General features: G+C 38.9%; 1 protein-coding gene across 7 annotated transcripts in view; it reads right to left on the bottom strand.

Moving 5' to 3' along the window:
• Positions 1-18,394, bottom strand: part of limch1.S (LIM and calponin homology domains 1 S homeolog) — a 173,504-nt gene that overhangs the window by 31,352 nt on the left and 123,758 nt on the right. For 6 of the 7 annotated variants that reach the window (XM_041579445.1, XM_041579446.1, XM_041579447.1 and 3 more), the window contains exons 8-20: positions 18,103-18,355; positions 15,295-15,549; positions 13,707-14,009; positions 13,126-13,383; positions 12,578-12,922; positions 11,559-11,807; positions 10,675-10,992; positions 9,735-9,911; positions 8,930-9,226; positions 8,077-8,316; positions 6,624-6,659; positions 605-731; positions 197-354 (exon numbers count right to left, since the gene is read on the bottom strand). In XM_041579445.1, coding sequence (XP_041435379.1) covers positions 197-354; positions 605-731; positions 6,624-6,659; positions 8,077-8,316; positions 8,930-9,226; positions 9,735-9,911; positions 10,675-10,992; positions 11,559-11,807; positions 12,578-12,922; positions 13,126-13,383; positions 13,707-14,009; positions 15,295-15,549; positions 18,103-18,355 — 3,016 coding nt within the window. The remainder of the gene's footprint in view (positions 1-196; positions 355-604; positions 732-6,623; positions 6,660-8,076; positions 8,317-8,929; positions 9,227-9,734; positions 9,912-10,674; positions 10,993-11,558; positions 11,808-12,577; positions 12,923-13,125; positions 13,384-13,706; positions 14,010-15,294; positions 15,550-18,102; positions 18,356-18,394) is intronic. The other variant, XM_018243118.2, reaches the window with a different exon arrangement.

Below are 18,394 nucleotides of genomic sequence, written 5' to 3'. Positions count from 1 at the left end.
TACAGATTTTACCCTTGAATCGGATTAGACATCCCAAACTCCGACCTGCCACTAACCATTCAGATAAAGCAGCAAAAGAACAAATCAGACAATGTTCTGGCCGTTACAGCAATCATACAAATGTTATGTCCAACAAATTCTAGTGACAGTCACCCATTGATATTGTCAGGTCTATCACTGAAAGAGGATGACTTACTTTTCTTTCACAATCTCTCTATACGTTTTTATGCTTTTCCTACGCTCTGACAGTTCAGTCTCTCCGCTCATCAGTCTCTCAATCTTCTTCCTCTCCTCCTCTTTCTTGATCAGATCCTGTGATGCGCTTCTCCTCCTTGTCTTCCACCGAGCAAGGTCCTGTATGAAAAATACCAGGTTACAGTCATGGGAAAAGAATTCATCTATTAATGACGATAGAAAGTAAAATGTATTTGAATATCTTCTAGCACACGGTTTTCAGGTGAAGTGACACAGCAGCAGGCCCACTGAATAGTTGATTAATCAAATAGAATAGCCATCACTATGGGGAATAAATCCAGTGGGCCTCAAGAAGAAATTCCAGTGTTTATGCCATAATAACGTATTATATAATGCTTTGCATACTTACATTTTGCCATGTGTCATCCTCCTCCTTGAGCAAGCTGTTGACCTGCTCTAGATGATCGTAGTGTGCCTTGCTGTGAGGCAACATACTCCCCTCTTCTTCATACCTCATGTCGCACATGCTCATGCTCCTGCACAACACAAAGAACAGCTGTTTTCATTGCAAACCAAGGTGACTGCATTCTGCAGATGAACCACTGGGTGGTGCAAATATGTTAACAAAAAATTGTATTTCCATTAAGTATTGTTAGGGTTATCCTTTATTTATACAGTGTGACACAGTTACACACCACTCTACAGAGACTGTGCATCATTCCTAATGTAAACACTATAGTCTTTGTCCCAAATCTGATAATGTTACAGTGTTTTGCACAATATATTTTTCATCTCTTCACTAATCTTGATACCCAAGCCCTTGGACATGGTAATCTGACATAAAGTAATAACATCCGTGTGAATCTCAGGTACACAAACTCCAGTGGGTAGTTAGTATCTATCAGTCATCCGCAGCAAAACAAATATCTGATAGGCCAGGATAAAATGTACCCCATGATGAAAAGAGAAGGCTAGCAGTCAAAGCTAAGCAGGATCCAGTTTACAGTGGATTTGCATTAAAATAAAAATGGTGCATTCTGAGTGGACCTACAAATAAAAAGGAGGGGTGATGATGAAGCACAGTTGCCATTGTTAAGCAAAATAAAGGAAAGAGAACATTTTCCAAATTAAAGACTAGCTAAGGATGCTGGAAATTGCGGCCTCAGCTGCCTCTCTCCGTGTTAAAGAACCCAATTCACACGCATCAAGCCACCATGTGAAAAGGACTCACCTCACTTGTCTGTAGTAATCATCTAGAGGACTATCTGGTTTCAAATGTTGGAGAGGTTCCCTAATCACTGCCTGGCTTTCAGCTGGATCAGCCCATAGCAAACAAGTGCACTAGTGAATGTGTGCTTTAGGGTAGGACTACACATACGTTTTAAGTGTAATCCGAACGCAGAAATAAGGTAAGTCAATGCATTGTCGAATGAAGTCACAGTGCTGATCCGACACGACTGTCGGATACAGACGTTGCACAGTGGGTCTGCATCCGACAGTCGTGTCGCGTCGGATTAACGCTGCAACTTCGTCGTGTCGCGTCGGATCAATGCTGCAACTTCATCCGACATTTCTATCTCTTACCTTATTTCCGTTGCATGCGTTTTGACGCATGCACTTTGTCGCAGCACGTCGGATTGTACCAATTAGTTTAGCAGCGTTTAGTAGTGGCTGGAGATAATGGTAAGACTACAAGTCACATGACTTGGGGCAGCTGGGAAATTGACAATATTTCTAGCCCCATGTCAGATTTCAAAATTGAATATAAAAAAATCTGTTTGCTCTTTTGAGAAATAGATTTCAGTGCAGAATTCTGCTGATGCATTTGAAAAAATTTTTTTCCCATGACAGTATCCCTTTAATTGCCTCTTCCCCTCCACTGATCCTATACACTGTCTCGTCTATTCCCAGGGCCAGCCGCAATCCTTACACCAGCAGGCTTTTGCTCAACTGACAGACATACAGAAATTATCCAAAATATTTCGACAAATATATTGTCAGTTTGCTAATTTAATATAGATTATTTTATTAGTAGGATTAAAAACTGCTTGTGTTATTTTAAGGAGAAAATTTTACCGGGGTGGGGATGGAAATGCAGTCCTATGGTTTGCCCCAATCAATGGCCAGGGACAGAAACAGACTCCAGTTTTAATCTTAGCAACCTCTCTTAGTGCCAGCACAGTCCCTGTCATTGAGTGAATGAGGATATATGCCTTATATGACATTGTTGAGCAGAAAGAGGGATTGCCAGTGAGTGAATGAGGGTATATGTATTGTGTGACACTCATGAGCAGAAAGTGAGCAAGGAATCTCTGATATACAAAGGAGAAAGATTTAACTGGGTGGGGATGTAAATGCAGTACTATGGTTTGCCCCAATCAATGGCCAGGGACAGAAACAGACTCTTGCTTTAATCTTAGCAACCTCTCTTAGTGCCAGCACAGTCCCTGTGAGTGAGTGAATGAGGGTATATGCCTTGTGTGACACTCATGAGCAGAAAGAGGGAGAGTTGTGCCAAGCAGTGAGCAAGGAATATCTCATATACAATGGTACAATGATTTTAGTAGAGGCAGAAGTATGTTTAATGAAGCCACACTCTAATCCATGGCTTTGCCTTCAAATGAACATGAGCAGGGATTTTTACCCATAGGATGAATGTCATTCTTTTTATTTTTTATTTCCTCCAATATCCAGTTGCAGGACCAGAATAAAATGGTAAAAAATGTAAAGAACAAATCAATAAAGACTAATTAAGAGTACCAAGATGACACTAGTGGTGCCTACACTATACACAAGCACCATGGCACATGTAACCCGTCTCTGATCCAAGTACTGTCTGTGTAGTGAGCTGAACACCTGCATAAATATTCACATTGAATGAAGCCATCATAGGTGTTTATACTGGCGGACATGATTGATTTATCCTGCCACTGGGGGATTAACTCGTGGCATGAGCAAGAGGGATGAGATCATGGAGCACAATGTGTTACAGCTTTAGAAAAGGCCACAGCAGATCCTTATGAGATTCCCACATGCACACGAGGGAGATGTGGCCATTCATTTCCACGCTGACAGCAAGAGAAAGTTGTTTACACTTATGAGTTCACCGTGATGTCATCATTTTAGTTCAATATATAAACATAGGGAAGTGGGCTGCAGAAATAAAAAGGGAAAGGTGACTATACTACTGGAGTACTGCAGTTAATAGCCCTTTAATACTTTCTAATAAGCACGGTCAGCTTCAGGTTCTTCTTTTCAGGAAAATCCAATGACAAAGTTCGGCTACATATCTAGTGCCTTTTAAAAAAAACCTTTCTGCTGCTTGTGTGTTGTTTGGAGAAGGGCAGAATATTTGCTTACTGAGCTATCATTATTTTAAAAAAAACAAAAAAAAAATGATTGTACAGCATAACTAACAGGAACCAATCCGATTATGACTACAAATTAAGGTTTCCGGAATTTAATTGAACTGAAATTCACACAATAAAAGTCACATCCACTTTCTATTTAAACCACATTTAAACAAGATTTTGCTTTTTCCTCTTATTAAAATGGCTTTATGCATATTTCTCCAGAGAGGGTTAAATTGCTTTCAATTTCCTTCCCAGTCCTCTTATGGTAAGTTATCATCCTCATGTTGCACTCGGACTGGAAATGTTGCAAAATCTAAATTAGAAACTTTACAGCTTCCCTTTTTCTCACACAACAAACTGCGCAAGGACTTTTTATGGCAGTCAGTGGGGTGTTCCTTTTCTGGAGACAATTCAGGACCAAGGTCCAGAAACAGGGCCTGTTCTGGAAAAAGCTTATTAAAAAACAGGTATATGGTGGACCAGTTTGGTCAATCTGCCAGAAAATCATCCTCATGTTCAGTTTACTATAACCACTCCAGTGACTGGGAAACAAGAGCAGAGGCCTCCCTCTGCCAGTTACTAAAGGTATGGGACCTGTTATCCAGAATGCTCAGGACCCGGGGTTTGCAGGATAATGGATTTTTCCATAATTTGGATCTTCATACAGTAACAATACTTGAAATTTAAGTAATTATTAAATAAACCCAATAGGCTGGTTTTGCTTCCAATAAGGATTAATTATATCTTAGTTTGGATCAAGTTCTGTTTTATTATTACAGAGGAAAAAGGGAATACTTATTTGGATAAAATTGAGTCTATGGGAGATGGCCTTCCTGTAATTCGGAGCTCTCTGGATAACAGGTTTCCAGATAATGGATCCCAAACCTGTAGTATACCTAAAAGCACCACTACTTATTTGCTATGACCTCTAGTAACACTACAAAAAATATTACTCCATTTATCTATCAATCAAGACTGAAATGACATTAACAATTTCAGCATATTGTTCTTCTGCATTTACAGTAATGAAAATACACTACAGGCAAACATGCAGTCTCTTTATTCTGTTGATGGATCAGGGAATACAGTGTGGCTGTTTTAAAGACCGTAACATGACATAAAATATTAAATATGTTCTTTCCTCTACATTTATGCCCTTAGGGTAAGAAAATGCACCACCAGCTACTGTATCATTGTCTGTCAGATTAAGCTGTAACCTCCTAAACCTATTTGACCAATTAAAAGGCCAACACAAAATTCTGATACTCAAAAGGACATAACATTTATCTGCTCCCCCCCCCAAACATTGAATTGATGACATTTCTCCCAAGATTTCACATTTATCAACAGATAACCCCCAATCCCCAAGTCATACTATTTAGTTCAATATGAAAAAGGGTTTGGAAATGTATTCCAAACATCTGAATAATGTATGTGCCAACTGTAGGCCATGCCTTGATCCACTCTCCACCATAATTCATCCCCTTTTCAGTTGGACATTTAGAACTATTCCACCAATAGAGTAGTATGCAAATATTGTTTAGTGGCCAAAAAAGTGGTAGCTGCTCAAAACTTGGTTTATAGTTTATGAGTCAGTCTCTTGACTTTAGGGACATACATTTTAGAGCGGACAACCTCTACAAAACTACAAAAAAGGTCTTGAGTATTTGGGATTTCTGGGATGGTTTCTAGTGGGAAAAAGTCAATGCACAAACCACCACTGAGAATGTCAGCACGTAATTAACTTGCGTTTGAGTATTGTCTATAACACCACATGCTCATCTTTGAAAAAATTCCCTACAAATGCTCATCGGTGAAAAGTGATTCCACCAACTCAACATTTTGCCCTTATTACTAAAAAGCCCAAGGTAGAAAAGAGAAAGGCGCTTAGGACACAGTGCAACTTAGTTGATAGTTGAGGGACTATTAAGACAACACAAGAACTACAACCAATGACTGCTGATATGCAGCCTTGCTTATGGATTTTTCTTAAACCCCAAAACATTTATCTAGACTCCGGACAATGCATTTAACTAGCCAAATCCAAACTTGAAGAGAATTTTCTGTCCAAAATGTTTGGATTTAAAAATGTTGGATAAGTCTGGATTGTTGAGGCCAGGAAAATCAAGCTTCCAGCTATCTGGGAAAGCTAACTTCCATTTAAATACAGATTCAGTAATCAGGACATATTTCTAGCCGAGTACGTGGCTTACAGTTGTGGAATCATGCATCCTTAATTTATGGGTAGCATATAATGGAATTTTTTTTTAAAAAATGTCATTTTATTAAGGCAATTGTTAAGTAGCCAGTTTCAAGCATGACAGTAAGAACAATGCAAAGCAAAACACTTAAAGCTGTCAGGCTGTTATTTCAGTCAAATAAGGAATATTTGGTCACTGGTAAAAGGCTGGTTTTATAGGCCAGAGAGCTATTCTATGTATAGAACTGGGTCGCAGACAGTTTTGTCATACAGCCCCCAACAATACCTAGATATACAGTTACCACAACAATAAATTACAAGAATTTTACAGATTTTGCTTTGCATTTAAAGATTAAACAAGAAAATGAGAACAAAAATATTTTCACATTTTAATGTTATACATATGGCTGTTCTTTAAATGGCACCTGCTGGCTAAATATATTATCCTAAACCAAAGGTGCGGGCTAATCAAGTCCGTACTCCGTTTTTTTTAAAAAAAATGCCCCCGGCCAGCACTAGGCCACCTGCAGCCATGTTTGGGGCACACGCATGAGCTCATTATGCACATGACATCAGAAGTGAGTTATGTACATGCATTCTGACATGGCAGCTCACAGTGAGAGTGTCTTAGCGTTGGCACGTGGGCAATTAAAAAAAAATACTATACTATTAGCCCACACCTTTGGTTGGGAATAATATATTTAGCCAACAGGTGCCCATTAAGTAAATGTTTAAAAAAAAATATACATTTCGCAAAAATAAAGTCTTATAGGTGTAACAGGTTAAATGTGCATGGGTTTTCTGCAATGCATATTAATTCCAAATGGAAGCATGCACCAGTTAGTACAGGGCCAAGCACACAAGGCACAACTTACTCTGTATCATCAGACAGAGCAGATCTTGGGCTGAATCTATAAGATCAAATACACAATTAGATTTATCACGGTGAAGGCATGAGACAAAAAAATAAACATAGTATGTGAAACAGGCAGCTCTGTGGATTACTGCAATTAACAAAATATATATAAATCTCGCAAATACTAGCATGCTATTTTTGCGTTTACAACAGGCTTTGGTCAGGTTGCAGCTGGGCAGACTGCCAGTGGTATAATGGCACTAATATGCCTTTATTTCTATTGAAGATGTATGTCAGTTCTCAGTCTGTGATTCAACACAAAAGTTGCACCATGCTGCCAAATCTCATCTCCCATTGTGCTGGTCTACTCACTAGAAACCTGCAACTAACTTCAATATAGACAGTAAAGAACCACAATACTTATCCAAATATTTCACATGCTATTTAGGCTACAGACGGTCAACTTAAGTCTGTAGTGTACACAGGCCATAAAGTATTCATTCTCCAAACTGTCCTCAGACTCATTTTAAAAGATGTAAGGAAAATCCAACAGAAGCAAGAAAAAAGAAGAAGAGTTCGAAGAAAGAACAAAATATATATGAGATAAAACTGTTTATAAACACACTAAGGGGCCGATTCACTAAGGGTCGAATATCGAGGGTTAATTAACCCTCGATATTAGACTGGGAATTAAAATCCTTCGACGATATCGAAGTCGAAGGATTTAGCGCAGATAGTACGATCGTTCGATCAAAGGATTATTCCTTCGATCGAACGATAAAATCCTTCGAATCGAACGATTCGAAGGATTTTAATCCAACGATCGAAGGAATATCCTTCGATCAAAAAAACTTAGGAAAGCCTATGGGGACCTTCCCCATAGGTTAACATTAAGTTTTGTAGGTTTTAGGTGGCGAACTAGGGGGTCGAAGTTTTTTTTAAAGAGACAGTACTTCGACTATCAAATGGTCGAATAGTCGAACGATTTTTACTTCGAATCCTTCGATTCGTAGTCGTAGTCGAAGGTCGAAGTAGCCCATTCGATGGTCGAAGTAGCCCAAAAAACACTTCGAAATTCGAAGTTTTTTTACTTCAAATCCTTCACTCCAAGTTAGTGAATCAGCCCCTAAGTTATCATTTTAAATCCACTACATTATTATTGCTCATCTATATCTATTTATATCTATTTCACAACTAGAAATTAAAGGTATTTTAATCATATTTAAATTGACTAGTTAATTTCCGCCCAGTCAGGCAGTAAATGCATATGTGTTTGTAGATTCAGAAGTATCAGAATAGACAATATACACAGAGTTTTGGTTTATTCGCAATGCCATGCAATATTTTATATAGGAAACCGTTATAATCATATATTCAAAGCCTTAAAAATATATAAACATCACAATAAAATTAAATAATAATTCCTCGTGGTGATTGAAGAAACTCATGACCAATGAATAAAATAATCTAACCTGAATAACTCATGGTCACACGTTTCAAGAGCATCTTCTGTCTGGGTATCTAACGCTTTACCGGTGGGATTCCCATCACTAATTCGGTCAATGGAGGTCTGATCGCAAGTCACATCGGTTGGTAATTCAACATTTTTCTCTGTTTCACTCGGATCGAGAGGCTTATTAGGAAGGTCAGAACTGCCGACTGCAGGAGCTTGGGTGGAATTATTTGACTTTATTTTGCTCGATAGGGTAGAGCTAAGGAAGCAATTTTAAAGATAGAGATTGTACATTTTTTTAACTCATAGTTTACAAATGCTGGAAGTTCTGTGGTCTGTTGGAGCAAACATTTGAAGACTTTAAGCATGCTGGAGTTGCCACATAATGGGCCAAATATCAGCAAAAGCAATCATACTCCAAAACGGCATCCAAATTGGAGTCAGACTGTGTGATTTCTAGGACACAGATGTGAGCTTTTGGATCAGATTTCCTGGCCGAGTCTGCCTGACTGTAATCACAGGAAAATCTACAGTTTGCACAAGGCCTTAACCAACATAACAACATACCATGTTAAACAGGTATTATGTCAAGGACCTTCATCAACTTATCTCCCGTTCCAAAATCCTCTTTTTAACAAATGTATGCATTACACCCAGCTTCAGAAACCACACATAATAAACTACATCAACTCAATGATGCAAATGGAAAGACAGCCCTGAACACTTTCTGATAAAAACAGAATGGAAACCATTTAAAAAAAATAATTTTAAAATACAACATTATGAAAAATCTTGGCAAGGCTAAAATACATCATCTACACGATCTAGTATTTTGTTGTGGTTCTTAACCTTATAAACAATTATATTCTGACCTCGTTGATTTCTTTTCCTCGGCTTTTTGCTGCAAAGAAAACGGAACAGGAAGGAAGTGGCCAAGGCCTACAACAGGCTTCTGGGTTACCGAGATTCTTCTTGTCATCATGTCATCTTTTTCTGGGTCTGGTGCCATTGTATTGTCCTTGGATATAGCTGAATTTGGCTGCTGGATTGTGACAGAGTCACCTTTTACAACATCAGCTTCTTTTGTTATTGCTGGAGAGGTGTTGCCCAAAGCAGGAATAGTTGTTTTTGAATCAGCATTGGTCAAGTCAGGAGACTGTATCGTTTCCCTAAAGTACATTTGTGGTGTTAAATTCACTTCTAAAAATGATTTCTGCTTAACGGACAACATGCCAGATGTTAATAAAAAAAGTTTGGGCCCCCCTAAACCCGCTTAGATGCTGAAAATGGTATCCACCAGGAGTGAGGGGGGTGGCATCAGAAAGGCCACCTCAAGGGGAAAAGGAGCTCCGAAACGCCACTGACTGCCTCATATGTGTTACACATAAGCACAAATTTACTGACTATTTAAAATAGATACAAATACCAGTTATTAATGATGCAACAAACCAGACATGCATGCATGTAACTACAATAAAACACAAATTAAGTAATTCAAGTCAAGACCTACCATGAAAGTGGTAGCCCTCTATACGAATGCATATAAAATCATTTTGAATCTTTTCATTTATTATAATTATTACAAATTTTAAACTTTATTCATTTTAAGAAGGGCTGAAATATCACTTTAGTCAATGAAAAACAAAATATACCCTCAATAACTTATTATCATCGCACCTCTCAAGACCGTCCTGTTGTCGGGCCTCTACACTGTTGCAGCCTTGATTGCGAGTCACATCATATGCTAAATTAGAATGTTCTTCTGTTTCTTTCTGGTTGAGGGGCTTAGAAGGAACATCAGAAATTCCAACATGGGCAGCATTTTTGGGCTTTATGGTGCTCGATATGATGCCGCTAAGGAGGTAATTTCATAGACTTTTAAGTTTAGTACATTTAAAAGGCCAAATATTGCCTGTGCCATATCTTTTTCTATTACCGTGTTAAAAGACCATTTAAACCCCTTTTAAACAACAATTAAAAAAATAACCTGTTGAAAGTGAAGTAATGGCTTCTAAATTAACGCCAGTCCCTTCAACTTCACCCATGATTGGAATGAAACCATTTCTGGGATAAAGCTACAATATACATAATTCAAACTCGCTGGTGAGTGTTTAGCGAGTATGCACTCTATCCCAAGCATGCATTTGTTACCCCGTAATGAAATAATTCACAGGAAGGGGGTGGAGTGGACTTTTCAAACAGAAATAATGATTTAAGCAGGAGTAGTAGCAGCATGTATCAGAATTATAGTAAATTAAGGCTGTGTGATGAAACAAGATTAAGGCTTTAGACTTCCAAAACCTTATTTTTTTAACTCAAAGTATGAAAGGTTGTAAACATGAACCTACATACACATTCCTGCTAAGTACGGTATAGCGTCTATATTTAAATTGTTCCTCTGGTTAAGCTATTAGTCCTGAAATACTAGAGAAGAACACTTCATTAAAAATAAAAGCAGCATGGTGATTCCATAAAATTGTGTTTTTTTAATTAAATATACATATACATCCATACACGCAGCCCTACACTGTGATGATCATACAGCAATGAATTATTGAACAACACTAGAATATAATATAGATCTATGGCTTTTGTCCATGCATGGCTATATTCTAACCTTGTTTGTTTATTTTCCTCTTCTCTGCGCTGCAAAGAAAAAGGAACAGGAAGGAAGTGCCCAAGGCTGACGGAAGATGGCTTCTGGCCCACTGAAATTTTTCTAGTCATCATGTCATCTTTTTTTGGGTCTGGAGCAACTGCATTATTATCCTCTGGGATCTTGAAGTCTGGATCTTTTTGTGTGTTAGAGTCACCTTCCTTTATGGCATCTTTTACATCTTCGGCTTCTTTAGCTACATTCGGTGGCTTGATCCCCAGTACCGGACTAGTTGCTTTTGAACTGGTATTTGCCAAGTCCGATAGCAGTAACTTTCTCCTACAGAACATTTGCTGATGTTATATTCTAACTTCTATTCAAGGAAATCATTCCTGTTAGTCACCACACCATGCTTGTATTGGGAGGTAACCATAAAGGTTTCCTTATTCAACACTAATAACAACAACAACAACTATTGTCAGATTTCACAAATGATTAGTGTTAATAACCTATACAATTTGCTCTGCCAAATTGGACATGGTAGAAAAACGGCACACTAGTATTTGTGCATGTTAACACAATAACATATACCATATCCATTCCTTCCTTCCCTAAATAAACCAATTCCAGATATTTTGAACAATTCAAACACACAAGAATGCAGTTGACCAAGAAAAAAAAAATCAGCATTTTTTCATATACAGTATAGTAACTTATTAATGCAAACAAAGAATGTGCAGAATTACCAGACTTCTTGCTGTTATATTGTCAGTGCTCATATAACCACATCATATGTTCTTACAGGCAGACAATAAAAACAAGAATACACAGCAAATTCTCATGCACAAATCTGATTAGCTGTTGTATGCACAAGGCAACATTGAACACTTAACACAAAATCTCACAGTTGAGGGTTGACATCCAGAAAGAGTTCTTGTTTTTCATCACTGGGTTCCAGTGCCTCACACTTCTCTTCATGTAGTTGGCTATGGATTGCATATTGGTTGGACACTGGAGAGTCTCCATTGGTTCTAGAAAGCTTTTGGAATGAACCTTTTCTCCTTGCCATCATATCGTCTCTCTGTGTTTCAAGGCACTGGATTTCACTTGCATTTTCAGGAGGAGCTGGTGAACCAAGTCCCTCTGGCGTAGATCTACTCAACAGGTTAACAACATCAATTTGTATTGGGAAAATAAACAAAAAAGCACAGCTGGATCAAGGGAAGAAATGAGTGAAGCTTGTGTTTCCATGCCCATATTACGTCACTTCAGTTAAAAAATAAACATGGAAATAAACAGTTTATACAATGATTGGGTCCTAGCACTAGAGTTACAAACATGTGGGCCACGGAGCAAAGAAGGCTAGAAATGTCCAACTTAGTGTATATGTCATGTCAAGCCTGCAGAACCTGGGGATCCCAACCTTGCTGCATCGGTAGGAGCCACTATTGACTAAAACCACCTTAGCTCAAAAGACAAAGTCAGTGATTACCCCTAACACATAACTTAAAAGCATGTATCTACAATAAAGGCTAAATAGCCATGCTCATTATGGATTTAAAACAATCCTATTTTAATAATAATATCTCCAGTGACCAAACTAAAAACTGTCAATCACAGATGGGGGTTTGGAACCAGCTACTGTTGACGCAGTAAGGCAAGCTATAGTGGAACCAAATGAAACAAGGCACAGGTCATACAATAAACTTTTAAGTATTCCACTCATTGGATTGAGTCTCTCTGTATCTCGGATCATTACAAACACAACCAGAAAATACAAATACTTCTTAAAAACTTACTCAAGTTAAATGCATGAATTACCAAAAATAGCTGCCATTTATACACCCTTTTAGACCAGTACATATCTGCAGAGACTGGACAGATAAAGTGTTCCATTGGCAAACATGCAGAAATCCTTATTTACCTTGACTCGTTTGGCAACACTGGCCCTATGATGACTTTCTGCTGGGGTTGGTAGCACTGAGCAGAAGCAGAGGCAGATATATGGCTGGCAGCTCCATCAGACTTAATGCTGCCCTTCTCCTCTTCAGTATCTTGGCCAGATTCAGCCTTAGCTATACAAAGTCTATCCCACTTCTGCTGATCAATTTCAGTCACTGGGCCAAAATGTACGAACTTCTGTTTATTCCGAGCCCTCTTCTCTTGCAGGGACAATTTTCTCCTCCCAAAGTCATCATTCGTCGCTCTAGTCACATCAATCCCGGATGTTTGCTCTTGCTGGTCAGCCTGTCTGTCAAGCATGTGCTCACTATCCATTTGTGAACAAGACAAAAATAAAGTTGTTATATAGCTTGATGTAAGAAAGCATTAATAGGATCGTCTGCAATTTTGTTCAACTGAATGAACATTTACACTGAAATATATTTTACTACATTTATGCAAGCCTTTGTGCAGAGGGAATTGGCAGAATAGTGGAATATAAGATCAAGACAGAAAAGGAAATGTACACACCTATCTTCAGAAGACACCTGAAGCCTCTGCCAAGTTTCCATGTCGGCCTTTGTAATTGAAACTGCTGCAAAGGCCGATGGTTCCTTTGGCAGTGAAACAGAAGCCTTGGCTTTGCGTTTCGCCAGGTCGTTTTTCTGAATGTCGGGAATTTTTTCTTGTTCTGCTTCTACATCTCCTTTGTCTGAGTATTTTGGAAATGCCTTTTCCTTGCAGATGTCCGATAACGGGGGACCTTGGTTCTCCCTGTTGCTGGCTGCACTGTGGCTCATAAAAGTAAAGAGTAAATAAACAGATAGTACAATTATTCCCATGATATTTAGATCCCTTATTGAATTACTGGTTGAGACTATAGAAGGTTTTATAATAGGCAACTATTAAGTACAATAGCCAAGTAATTTTTAAAAACTACGATAGAATAGTTTAATATATTCAGTTTCTTGTGAATGCTGGGAGATATGAATAAGGTGGACAGCGGTTAACAAGAAATGAAAGACCAGCTTTACAGCTATAATATATAGGGTATACTATTATAATAAATTTTAAGTAGTTTTATATGTAATAAATCAGAAAAAAATACCCACCTGTTGTTCTGAGACATTTTTGGAGAAGTTGGAGTGGAAGTTTTGGAACTGTCCTGTTTTCCTGTTGCTCTGGTTTTGTTTAAGTAGGACCCCTGTATATACTGATTAAACTGCATTGGGCTTTTTGGTTGGTTCATCCTTGCACGTCTTGTGGCCAAGTCATCTCGCTGTACATCGGGTATTTTGCACTCTTCTTCTTCTTCTGAATCAGAGCCCATCCCTTCATATGCCTTCAGGAAGGCATTCTCTTTCCGTAACACAATGTCTGGAGCGCCATCAATGACTTCAGAAACTTGGCTTTGACTAACATATTATAGGCATATTCAGTTGAGATTAAAGTACGCAGGATCGTGCATACCAACCCCAAACATAGTTTCTGCATTCTGATTGTTAGTGATTAGTCAAGACAGTTGCAGGTTCAAACATTTAATAAAAGCACCAAATACATTTAAATGGTGTATTATTTCACGTACATAAAATATCAATAGCACTGAGTGGGTTTCATTTTTCCCAGGCATTCAAACTACTGTAAAAAAGGTAGACATTGCAGACCTTTTCCACGTCATTGGGGTCGATGTTAGTAAAATGTAATCGATAAACCTGCTGTTTGAGCCATGGATGGATACAATCCCTAGTGATATTAATCTAAGTTATGTTTTGACTCCCACTGGTAAGTATGGTTTTATTAGGCCTGAGGTTAGGCCAAAAGCCAAAGCTTTGTGATAGTACTTTTGATGTCCATTAAGGCCCTCGTGCCAAGAAACGAGTTAGAAGACCAGGGTACATCATATACTGGCTGAACTGTTGTGTGAATTATTAAGAAAGTACCCTTGTAATAGAGAAATGAAATTTCATATCTTAGTAGCCACTAGCTAACATTTCCTTACTTTACTGTTTTTAGGGTTATTATTTTGACCCTCCCTGAATGGTGATCATTTCTGTCGCCCAACCACCAAGAAGCCCTGCCCAAAAGATAAGCTACAGATAATAGACTATGTTTTGAGACTGTACATAATACCTGCATCTATACAGCTCAATACACTACTCAACTCCCAATTCCCTAGGACATGTCACTCTGCCCTGATATTCTGTGCTTTCAGCATTCAGCACTTTCATTTTTGCCATGCAAAGACAAGTGTGGAAGATGTCATTTACAGTCACAGTCGTTCTAGAAACTTTTTTTGCACTTGTTTATTATAGGGACATTATAGGGACATATCCACTTTGATTTTGGTTTGATCTCATTCAATAAAACGCATGCAGCAATAGCTGCGCCATAAAACATCACAACATCTCCTGGGAAAGTCTGGCCACATTTTAAAGCAGCTCAGAATGTTATAGCTGCATAATTTCATTTGGGTATGGAATCAAACCAAGAGCCTCCTAATCACGCAGGTCAGATAATTAATAGACGATGCTCAAATACACACTTTTTGTAAAGTGGTTGTATCATATTTGCTCCAACCCTAACACTGGGGGTTGTAGCACACACCAGTGGGAAGGGTTACAAGTAATTTAGAGCGTTGTCATGCACTAGACAAACAAATCACAGCAAACCCACAGGCTACAGCATTCTGACACAGCTGACCTGCTGTAGCGACTTGTTGCAGGCAAGACCTTAATTCCCGCTTGCTGAAGTTTGTTGCACTTCCTCACTTCCTCTACATCATTTGGAATGTCGTCTTTGGCAGGGGATTGTCCCACAACACCCCCTTGATCAATTCTCTCAATCCTATTGTCTGCTTCAAGGCAAGGTTCTTTTAAGGCAATCATTTGCTTGGTCCCTTCTCCTTCACATTGCAACTCATTTTGTTCTTCTTTAATGATTGGGCTTTGTTTGGGACTATGGGTGTGCAATACAATACACAACATTTTACTTTAAAATGGCAAAAATGAATCTGTAGGATTTTTTTTTAAGTAAAAAACAAACTCAAAGATCCATATTTAAAATATAAGTTTCTCCATTAACAGTAGGTTTTTGAGATTCCGATAAAATGTGATGTGCTGATCTGAAATTAGCTTTCTGGGTAATAATGGCGAGTTACAGAACAAGTAGTCTTTTCTTCATATGGGAACTCAACAAATAAATATATAATGCACAGCTCTGGCAATTTCCTATAGGCCACACTAATTGGCTCCTTTATCATGGCATCCCTCGCCCGACCCCCTGCTTTTTTGTCACCATTGTGTACCAAAACCATACACCTCATCACCACCCATTGGGCCCTCCACCATGCACAAATGTAGGCAGGGCCACCATCAGAAATCCCAGGGCCCCATAGGAAAATATTTCCTGGGCCCCCTGGGATGCACCCAGGTGGCTGCATCTTCTTCCAGTGACAGCATTTTCTTCCCTTATTGGTCACAGAATTTTAAGTCCTGGTAAAGCTGCATGTGATTGGATGAGCTGGAGGAGAAGTTCAAACCTCAGATATCCAATCCCTGAGCAGCTCAACCGGGATTTTAACTCAGTGACCAATAAGGGAAAGGAATGGACAGAAGATACCTCCCCTTGTGATCCCGCCCTGCCTTCCCGAAGCTGTCCGAAAGCAGGAGGCCCGGCTAATCAAGAAAGTGCGGCATGGCCAGGCCCCCATTACCTGCTCTCCCCCCTGTCCCCCCTGATGGCTGCCCTGAATGTAGGGCTCCTGAAAACCCATTTCGCCAGGTGCCAGCATAGGCAACATATATGTGGTAGACAGAACAGGGGGTTGCAGGTTGTGAGCTGGATGGGAATTAAGGCAACCTGAAGTCTTTCTGTGATTTCTATTATCTTAATTATAAATTACAGCAGGAGGTACATTATCCACTTTATAATTAAGCCCACCAAACTAGATTTATTTGGATTCCTTTCTCTTTTGACAAATATATATCTTAAATTAACACACTAAATTTCTTTCTCATTTTCTGAGGCATCTTACTTGCACCCAGGGTCACTCCCACAACCCTGGAGCTGCTGCAACCTCACAAGTTCCACCCTCTATAGCACTGGGTTGCAGGAGAGACTGTTCCATAAATGCACAAAATGTACTGTATATATATGTGTGTATTTGTATTCAAGTGCATAGTACTGGAGTATATGATAATAAATCTAATGAGCTTCAGTCTGTCTTTAGCTAAATTTAGCACACACACACAGAAAATCATTACATAAGCTCTGTACTGTAAGAACATCTGGTGCCTTATATTTTACCTTCAGTATTCAGGGCCTATATGGATAGAACTCAAAATTACAGCATGAGCCGTGCCAATGCTTTAAATAACTCAACTGAAAGCCTTTGTTTGCAAACACATTTTGTGTAAGCTAAAAGGCAATGGCTTGCATACGCTATTTCAGTTCCAGATCAGATTTTATGAAACAATTAAATGTATTCCACGTTTCTTCCAAAATGTGTTGAAACTGAACCAACCTCATGCATTTCCAGACGGCTTTGTGCAATTTCACATCCCAAACTGTATGCTTTGGTTACATTTTACTTCAATAATGTAATATTCTGAAAGTCAATTGCTATGAGGATTATGCATTGACGGAATCAGAGCCAGGATAACAAAAGGTTGGCCTGTCCCCACAAGCTTTTTTGTTTTATCACATTTTCTTTAATTTTATTCTCCTAATGTTTAATAGGACACAAATCCAATTTTCTATCAGATTTGCATTGTTAAATAATGCCACTTGATTTCACCAGTGAAACTTATAAGAACCTTGCAGTATTATTGCAAAAAGAGACAATAAATATATGACTATAGATGTCAGAACTCTGCCATATTAAAACGGTCAACTGAAACGGTGGAAACGTAAGCCAAAAATAGTCAATCCCTCTTGCTGCCTAAATTTTTAAAGTTTTAATGGTGGTACAAACGCAATGCCAATTTCCAACACAATTCACATTTCACTCAACAATTAAATCAAAATATCAAATCAATCAATATAAATTGTCATTAATCCCACCAATTGTATCTCTGGATTAACATCTGATGCTAGGGACAACGCCTACGAAATGGCAGTGAACAAGGCAAGCAATTTGTAAGTAACAAGCCTCTAGCTCAACAGAAGTAGTATTCTGAGAGTCGTAGTAAGCCTACGGAGGCTACATGCTTAATGTTACTTTCCATTGTTGAAACATTATCATAAGAAACACCATTGTTGCCCTATTTCATTATTTTAAACATCATGACTATCTACTGCATTTCAGAATCTGGATCCATTGCTTTTCCAGCACAAGTAGACAAACCTACCCTGCTGATATGTTGCCTGAGAGTAGAGGTGGCATTACCACTGATATGGTAAATATACCAATTCCAGGCAACCATTTATTTCCTCAGTGACTCTTTTCACATAACTGGAAGACCGTTTGTTAAGAGAATTCCATCACGTATGACGTACATTCTACTTTACCTAAAGGGTCGCTCTCCCCCCAGGGGGGACGTGGCTGTGCTCCAACTTTTCCGGTAGTCTTCACGCTCGGCCTTCTTCTTTCTCAGAGGTGCTGGGATGTAGGCGGTCTGGTTGCTCCTGTTGGGGAGGTATTGGTTGAAAGGCACAAATGCTTTGTTTTCACCGTAGGACACCCGCCTGGCAGACATGTCATCCTTTCGCACATCAGGGATCCTTCGGTGAGGTAGGTCAGACTCAGAGTCACTTCCTTTGCCTAATTAAACACAAAACACACCAGTTAGGCAATATACCT

Source organism: Xenopus laevis, chromosome 1S (genome assembly GCF_017654675.1).
Source record: "Xenopus laevis strain J_2021 chromosome 1S, Xenopus_laevis_v10.1, whole genome shotgun sequence".
In the NCBI taxonomy this organism is placed as follows: domain Eukaryota; kingdom Metazoa; phylum Chordata; class Amphibia; order Anura; family Pipidae; genus Xenopus; species Xenopus laevis.
Note: the sequence above shows the minus strand (reverse complement) of the source record. Positions and strands in the feature narration are given on the sequence as shown.